This window comes from Vicia villosa, linkage group LG3 (assembly GCF_029867415.1).
Source record: "Vicia villosa cultivar HV-30 ecotype Madison, WI linkage group LG3, Vvil1.0, whole genome shotgun sequence".
NCBI classification, from domain to species: Eukaryota; Viridiplantae; Streptophyta; class Magnoliopsida; order Fabales; family Fabaceae; genus Vicia; species Vicia villosa.
The window spans coordinates 137181249-137190560 of NC_081182.1; the positions used below are offsets into that span (position 1 = coordinate 137181249).

Below are 9312 nucleotides of genomic sequence, written 5' to 3' on the forward strand. Positions count from 1 at the left end.
CGAAGCGAGTAAAACTCACTTTCTGATTTTAACAATGAAAAACCTATAACACCTTTTTTAAAAAAAAAATTGTTTTGAGGGTATTTTTATCATTTGCACTTTCACGTGTATTATCCAATCTTCCTCTCTTCCATGCGGTTCGATTTCTCTCATGTTTGCTTCCTCTTCTATGCTTCAGCGTTCACCCTCTCTCTCTCTCTCTCTCTCTCTCTCTCTCTCTCTCTCTCTCTCTCTCTCTCTCTCTCTCTCTCTCTCTCTCTCTCTCTCTCTCTCTCTCTCTCTCTCTCTCTCTCTCTCTCTCTCGTTTTGCCTCTTCTACACTTCATCTTTCTATTGTGTATGTTTCATCTTTCTCTAGTTGTGCCGTCGCCTTAGAGGTTTGTTGAGAGTGATACCTTTAAGTTCATTTTTTCTTCTTCCTCCATTCTTCTTCTTCTATTCTCTGTTCTTTCATTTTTCTTCCTCCATTCTTCTTCTTCTATTCTCTGTTTCTTTCATTTTTCCTCCATTATTCTTTTTCTATCCTCTGTTTCTTTTTATTATTCTTTTGTTTTGCTTTAAACTTAATACAATATTCCTCTGTTTTCTCTTCTTTTTCTTAATTCAATATTTCACTCTGATATATTTTTTATTAAAACTTGTTGATTCCTCTTTTTAGTAGTTTTGTATTTGATAATTTGATTATGAATTTTGTATGGGTATTGAGTTATTGGTTTAATTTTAGCATAAATATGTGTTTATAGTTATAAATATTATTAATGTGATATGTCTTGAAAAAATAATCAAATAGCGGTCATTCTGTTGTACGCTATACCACTATAAGTTGTTCTGCTATCCCACTTTTAAGGTCGGCTGCTCCATTCTGCTATCCGAAATTAATAACCCTAGTTCCAAGGAAATGGCTGAGTTAGACACAACCTTAGTCAAATACCGTTCAAAGGGGTCAATCAAGTTAGACACAACCCTAGTCAAATATGTTTAAACTTGATTCGTTCTAAAATATTAGATACAACCTCCATTCTCTTTTATAAGCAACTTTTACTTTTTAAATTCATTAAATAATTGATGTACCTAGTCTACATATAATCCAAATACATCATTTATTCAATAAACTTAAAAATAAAAATTTGATTATAAAAGAGAATGAAGGGAGTAAAATATATCTATGATTGAACTCAATGAAGAAACTGATTTCTCTTACTCATCATCTGTTTGTGTTTAACTAATACTAGTACTTAGACCCGTGCGAGGCACGGGTTAAATATTTTTTAAGTAAAAAAATATTTATAATTTACAAATTTTATTTATAGTAAGATCATCATTGTATAGATAAAATATTATTGTTAATGATAGTATATATAAAAAGTTTATTTAACTAATTTTTTTTGTAAATCATAAAATAATTTGGACATTTCTTATTTATTAATCAAAAGACCAAAAGGGGAAAGGGGCGCTAAGGTTCTAAAAAGTTTGATTATTATAGCAGAGGATGGGGAAGATGAAAGAAAGGAAATTGGAAATTGGAAATTGTTTGAATTCATTATAGCAGAGGATGGGGAAGATGAAAGAAAGGAAATAGAATGAGACCACACATGAGTGCTTCCGCTGTTTGCTTTAAAAATTGAATGAATAGCATTCCAATGTTGTTTTCCCTTCCTTTGAGAAAATACGATGCATTTAAAATAAGTTATTTGAAATTGTTTAATGAGTGTAGAGAAATGGCAAGGGTTGTAATTCTTTTCAATAAAAATATCAAATTTCAAGGGTTTAGAGATCACGTATATAGTAACCAATATGTGAATATTTGGAATTTGGAATATAATAAATAGGAAGCAGTAAAATAGGATTTTATTATTGAGTGTATCAAGAATCCCTCCATATACTTTAATTAATAAATAAAATAAAAAAACTTAATATAAATAATTAAAAAAAAAATTTAAATAAAAGATTTCTTTTTTAGAAAGTTTGTAAAACATGAGAATTGATGTGAGCATGACACTTGTCAAAATTGCCCAAGAACTCATTTTGCTTTATTATTATGTATGATTTTAAATTTATGTTTATCATCATCTATAGTTTGTGTCTAACTAATATTTTAAATTTATGATTATCATCATCTATAGTTTGTGTCTAACTAATATTTTAAATTTATGTTTATAACTCGAGAATAATTAGTTAAACTAATTGTAGAAATTTAATTTAAACTGAAAATTTACTTTCCTGGAAAATACTTAAGTAAACAATTCAACTGTACAATAATTTATCCCCTCCACCCTAAAATTTATGTTTTTTTTCTCTTTATATATATAAAAAAATAAACTTATTATGATTAGTCCAGCTCATAATTAAGCTAGCCTTGCTGCTTATTATAACAAGTAGAATTCAATGTTAAACTGAACAGCATACTTAAAGCCTAGTATCCAATCAAATCCAAAAGAAAACTATGAAATTCAAACAAATTTGTTCACCAAAAGTTTTATAACATCAAAATGAAGAAAGAAATCCTCAACAATAAATTACAAGGCAAACTTGTTTGGTAAGTTTGAAATACCAATTGCTCATTTACACTTAATCAATCTAGCTGATTTTACACTAAATAAAACAAATTAACTAATGGTACATATGCTAACCAATGCTGCTGGCGAAAAATAGCAAAACAAAAAACAACTAACTGACTTATTGCAAACATTCTCATGTTCAAAGAGTGGAAAGTTCAAGCCAACTCAATTTGCATTCGGTAACTCTTGCCTGGAATGTCAAAACCATGTCATTCTTCTAGTTATCATAGTCATGAAACTGATGAAATAACTTATGGATCGCCGAGAGGTGGAATGATCGCTTATTCAACGCTGTCAGCTACAATTGGCGGAACAAATCTGCCATTATCAAGGGTTTTGCTCAAAGATATGTCCCACTCTCAGCAGCTCTCCCTGCAAATAAATTCCAAACCAATGGATGATTCTATTGGTCAATGACAACAAAAAGAACTCTTTTAAGACAATGCGGATCAAGTGCACTTTTTTATGACAAAAAAGAAGCCAGGCCACAATTTTATAAGCAGGAATCACGTATAGTTATTCGTTTTTGAAGAAAAATTTCATTAACAAATTCTTTTTACTGTTTTCTTTTTGAGTTTTCCTAATCATTCGGTTTAATATCTGTCATTGCGGAGCACCAGTTTTTAGGCCTTATTTGGTTAAACAACTTAATTAGACGCTTATTATGTAAGTGTGTATGTATAAACTATTTCTATAACAAAAGATAAAATAAAGTAAAACTATTTTCGTGTAATGTTTTCATAAGCTATCCTGGAAAGCGTATAGAAGTAATATGAAAGTAGCTTACGAACAATAAGTTGTTTCCATGAGCGCTCTCAAACAATTCCGCAAGTGTTTATGTCAGTAAATAAGCTCAAATAAGTCAATCCAAACACACCTTTAAAAGTGAGTAATATCACAAACATGAGGAATTTCAATCAAAATGATAGGAGTTGAACTGAGATAATTAGAAGAAATACGCCATGTTGCCTATAAATAAGAAGAGAAATAGAGAGGGAGAGGAATCCAGTCATTTGAGGGGGGGGGGGGGGGGGGGGGGGGGCTTTGTTTAGGACTTAGGAGGAACAAACCCTTGAAGTTCTCTAACATCTTTATGAAATTGAAGGAGGTTTAAACTGTTTTTAAGATAGTAAATATGAGACGAAGGGGGGTACCAATTCTTTAGATCATAACAACATGAAAAGAAAGACTAGAAAAGAAGACTAGAAAAGAAAACAAAACTAGAGGATACATAGCTAGGAAAACTCAATACCTCATCAAATGCTGCACCAATCATTTGCAGACCAACAGGAAGCCTGCAGGTTCCATTCTCAATAAATCCTCAAGGTAAAACCAAGGCAGGTAGTCCAGCTAGGTTGACATTTACCTATAAATAGTGAAGCGAAAACTTTATACTTAGCATGTTCATGTAGATATCGTAGCTAGAAATGAAATTACAAACAATGCACAGAATATCAAACTCTAAACCACCAGGTAATTAACAAGTTTTCCAACTTAATAAAAATATATTAGGAACTTTATACTTATTGTAAAGGGTTATTGTATAGGCATATCTATCATATCGCATCTTGTAACCAGAAAAAATATCTTATACTTTAATGTTGTATTTATTGCTTTGAACCTTATATAAAACCGACTCTGCTGTGTAGTTGAGACACAGATTCACAACATCATGGCTGTATTTTTTCTAATTCAATTCAACACAACATATGCTCAATAATGACATGATTTGACAGGGATATTCCTTTACAAAGTAACTAGATCTCACAATACTATATACTTGACACCTGTCAGACATTAGTAGAATACAACAACCCTGCAGATACTATTAATGAAGATAATTCTTGGATTGTTTAGATCAATATAGTTAAATAGCCGCTATATTGGCTTTCGCTACAGTGTAGCGAAATTTGGACAAACCGCTATTGTTCTGCAATATGCTATGAAGTACAAAATGTTGTTAAATAGCCGCTATAGCGGCGCAATAGCACTTGATAGAGTTTGGTAAAATAGAGAAAATTGAAGTAAGGGAAGAAACTCTCATTGTATTGAATGAATAACAATGATACAAGGGGCGGCTATATATAGCAAAGCAAGCCTAACAAACTAGCTGATTCTGTTGTAACAAACTGACAGCTCAGCATAGCATAACAGAATAGAAATATATATATAATGAACTACTCTATTAGCACTAATGCATACCGGAACTTTAACAATCCATAATTGGCAACACTGGTTTGGATTGAATATCTATTATGTAAGGCATAAACAAGCAGTGCTGCGGCCAGCTCAACGACTCAAACTCTATAAGCTTTAGTAACTAATGTATGAATCAAGCTTAAGTTCCATGGAGTTGAAGTTCAATAGCATAAATCCAAACCTCAACAAAACACTCTGTCTAGTTCACATACAATTAGAAGTATAAGACAGAAATTTAGCCAATAAGAAGAATGAAATACTCACAGTCATGATGTCACCAGCATACATAGCCAAAGGATCATTTTTCTTTTCACCTGCAAATGTCAAAGACAATGAAACAGTTACTACTGCAGGCACTAACTTGCAATTATGCCAACGGAGAGATATGCAGATGCCTACCAATTTTATAAGCAGCTGAAGGAGATGCAGGGGAGATCAAGATATCATATTGATCCAGTGCCTCTTTAAAGCTATTCCTTATAATGGTTCTCACCTGCAACATATAACCCACATAAAACATCTTGAAGATCCCAAACCTCTAAGCAAAAATGAAACTTAGAATATCGATTAGACAACCTAGGAAATGAAGCAGTAGCTTAACTATCATAACAATATCTATATTTAGTAACATAATATTCTAAAAGACACAAGCAACAAGAGTGGACATATATTGTGTATGTGTGAAATCTTGAAACGTTAAATTTCTTTAAGCTACATGTATTTATTTGAGTCCTTGGGTGAATACTTGAGAGGTACATCAGTCCTACCAATAAAAACATAAAATAAAATTAGCAGTACCTGCTGTGCTCGCTTGTAATATGCATCATAGTAACCAGCTGAAAGGGCATACGTCCCCATCAAAATTCTCATTTTCACCTGAAATGTATAAAAAATAAAAAGCCAACTCAAAATAGGAATAAATACAAAAATGGACTATTTCTTTTAAATAGTTATATGTAACGCTATCAAAAATCTTGCAGCCAAATTTGAAATTAAGAAGGGTTGAAGGCTGCTCACCTCAGAACCTAACCCTTTGGCTCGGGAATCTCCATAAAGAGAGTCTAGCTCATCAGCATAAACTTGGTTTCCATATCTATATATAGAGAATATAGATCCAAGCCAAGCAAAATGGTTTATCAATGAAAATAAAGCCCACAAAATAAAACACTGTTGTATTGTGTATATTTGTATAAAGAGAGAGGGTACACGAGGAGTCGGCCACTGACCTGATACCATCATAGCGAGACAAGTTGGAAGATGATTCGGACAAAGCGAGGATATAGTAAGCTGGCAATCCAAGCGAAAAGGATGGCAGCGACACCTGTAAGTTAATGGGCGAATGAAAAGGATGAATTAATAGACAAATAAATTGTAATTATATGAGCCTGTAGAGAAACTACAGAAACTATCATTCAGATTAGACTTTTAGAAAAAAAAATGAAGTGAAGGACCTCGTTAACAGAGCATCCTAATTCCTCAAAATGTGAAGCAGCAGCACGAATTGTAGAAACTACTCCAGCGTCAACACCATCTTCAATAGTTTCACGGATCAAACCAACTCTCAGCCCTTTCAAGGGCTTACTTTCCAAAGAACTTGCAGAGTCAAAATGAGATAGAAAGTTGGGCACCTCCTGAAAAATTAGAGAACTATTAGTTATTCATTGTTGAAAAGAAAATGGCTTATTAACAAAGAAAAAAACACATAAACACTAACAATAAATTCAGCAAACACCTATCATATTGAACAGAGATTATACCAAACATTGTCAATAATCATCACTAATAATGAGATTTTAGAAAGCTTACAACATTTATACTAAACATGGTGAAGAACTTATACCTGTTTACTTGAGGTGGCATCAAATCTATCATGACCAGCAATTGCATGAAGGAGAAACCCGGTATCAGCGACTGATGAACCAAAGCAGCCAATGGTGTCAAGTGATGATGCATATGCCATAAGTCCAAATCTTGAGACGCGCCCATATGTTGGCTTCAAACCTACGACGCCGCAAAAAGATGCCGGCTGCCTCACGCTTCCACCAGTATCACTTCCCAACGATACAACACACTGCCTGGCAGAAACTGCAGCTGCAGATCCTCCGGATGATCCTCCTGGTACCCTAGAAACATCCCACGGGTTGGCAGTCACCTATTGAATGAACATACGCATCACCTGAGTAAACATATTCCAGTTACAAATGGGCAATACAAGTAATAAACTAGAAACCAAATTATAAAAGCTAGCCTACCCACGCACAGACGGAGAACATAGAATACAATCCCACTTTTTGTATATTTTGCAATAACAAAAATACAAATTTAGCACTGTATCACTTTATGGATCCATATGCACCACTTTATGCATCCATCAGGCCATTCATTTTCTCTCCTAAACAAATATTGAATGCCTGCTCACAAACTTAATTCAATTGCTAAACACAAGATATCTGAAAAGTCATCACTCACAGCTTCTCGCATTCATTACCAATACTACAAACTGAGCATTTGAAATTTGAGAGGAGACATTCTTAGATGCACCTAGACACTGTTCTTTTATCACACCATACAATGCGTGCGACATCAACCAAGTGGATCATAAAACATCATGATTCCTCCCCAACACTAAACCCACACTAATGTATCTAAGAATCTCCCATATAGAGAACATCAACAACAATAAAATATATATCTTAACAACCAAAAACATAAGGTCAGTATATAGACTTAATTCAAATTCAGCACGAACAGCCCCTCAAACTGGAAAAGAAAAACACTTTGATCTTCAAAATCAACACAAAAAAAAAAAACAACTACCAGGCAAAAAGAAAACATACAGAAATGCACTACAATACAAAGCCAAAAAAAATGAAATGGATTTTCTTTTGTACCTTCAAATATTGTAAGAGTTCTCGAACCCCCAAGAACTATGAGTTCCAAGGAACTAAAAACTCAATCATTTATATAAGCATTGACAAGGGAATCCACTTAACCCATATGTATTGAGACAGGGGAAGAAAAGCATGCAATGCTAAAACAAAATGTACAGGGCTCAGAGATCCAAAAAAAACATCACCTAGGAATGATGATTCTATCAAAAAATCACCACCATCATTCCTTTGTAAACAAATACAACAACAACCAAACCTTAAGCCTTATCTCATTAAGTGGGATCGGCAACATGGATTAACTTTCACCATCTCATTAAGTGGGGTCGGCTACATGGATAAACTTTCGCCATAATATCCTATCTAGGACCAAGGAAGTGCTTCTATCCAAATCGTTAATCTCGAGATCTTTCTTGGTAACTTTTCTTTAGTCTTTTTAGGTCTTTTCCTCTAATTGCTTGACTTCTCTCCGTCTGATCCATTCCCCTTACCATATAATCTAAAAATCTTTTTTCTACATGCCCAAACCACCTAAGTCTATTTTCCACTATTTTCTCTACTATAGGTACTACCCTAACCCTCTCTCTAATATTTTCATTTCTAATCTTATCCATCTAGTTTTACCACATATCCAACACAACATTTCAGCCGCCCAGCTTGAATTCAATGGTTTAAATCCCCTTATATTTCTCCATCATTTTGTATTACGGATTCAAGCAATTTAAACCGTGTGACTTAAGAGATGATATAGTCTCCAACTTTCACCTCTAGGTTAGGTTGGAAACGCTTCTTCTTTTGTTAAACTTACATTCCATATACTCCGCTTAGACAAAAACCATGTGTTTCTAAAACTCGTCTCCATCCCCTCATTTAAATCCTCCTTCAACTCTAATCTTCCAAAATGGATTGAATTAAAATTAGCTAGGAATAAAGATTCATACTATGGTACAGAGGAAGAAGAAAAAAAAACTAACTTCAGATTAAGCACGCGTACAGAGAGAACCTGATATTAAAATCACTAAAGAAATTAAAAAAACTAACTTCAATTTGAACAAATATATAGAAAGAGAACCTGAAATGCAGAGGCTTCAGTAGTACTACCCATACCAAACTCATCCATATTAGTTTTCCCAACAACAATACCACCCAATTCCCTCACTCTCTTCACGGCAGTAGCATCAAACGGCGGCCGATAATTCTCAAGTATGCGCGAACCGCCAGTGGACGGCATGTCAGCGGTACAAATATTATCCTTGACAGCAACAAGTACGCCGGCGAGAGGACCAACTTCTTCGCCGTTAGCGATTCTGCGGTCGAGGTCATTGGCCTGGGCGATGAGGGTATTATCGTCCGGGAGATGGAGGAAGGAGCGGAGGTGAGGCTCGGTGATACGGAGGCGCGTGAGGTGGGAGCGGACTAGGTCGACGGCGGAGAGGTTGCGGGAGAGGAGGGAGTGGCGGGTGGAGAGGATTTGGGAGTGGGGTGAGGAGGTGGTTGGGGATTGGGTGGTGAGAGAAGCTTGGGGGAGGGTTTGGGAGTGGGAAGTGAAGGTGGTGATGGTGGATGGGATGGTGAAGCGAGAGAGGGTGGAGCGAGGGGTTTGAAGTGTGGATAGCATTTTCATTTTGCTACTGCCGTGACTCCGTGGGTGTGGATGTGAGAGAAAA

At 34.8% G+C, this 9312-nt stretch overlaps 1 protein-coding gene across 1 annotated transcript; it reads right to left on the bottom strand.

Moving 5' to 3' along the window:
• Positions 1-2459: 2459 nt before the first annotated feature.
• On the bottom strand, positions 2460-9312 carry LOC131662447 (glutamyl-tRNA(Gln) amidotransferase subunit A, chloroplastic/mitochondrial). Its single transcript, XM_058932223.1, has 10 exons — positions 8718-9312; positions 6598-6909; positions 6209-6388; positions 5984-6078; positions 5775-5850; positions 5556-5633; positions 5157-5250; positions 5022-5071; positions 3811-3924; positions 2460-2930 (listed from the first exon to the last, which is right to left on the bottom strand). The coding sequence occupies exons 1-9, from the start codon at positions 9267-9269 to the stop codon at positions 3880-3882; spliced, it is 1482 nt and encodes a 493-aa protein (XP_058788206.1). The 5' UTR covers positions 9270-9312; the 3' UTR covers positions 2460-2930; positions 3811-3879.

Bases quoted from the DNA above. Each gene is read 5' to 3' on its own strand.
- LOC131662447 (XM_058932223.1), bottom strand. From the start codon at position 9,269: ATGAAAATGCTATCCACACTTCAAACCCCTCGCTCCACCCTCTCTCGC. The intron at 5,851-5,983 runs GTCAGTGGCCGA...CTCTATATATAG, and splicing joins TCTCGCTATGATGGTATCAG to ATATGGAAACCAAGTTTATG. The intron at 5,634-5,774 runs GTGAGCAGCCTT...TATACATTTCAG, and splicing joins CCAAAGGGTTAGGTTCTGAG to GTGAAAATGAGAATTTTGAT.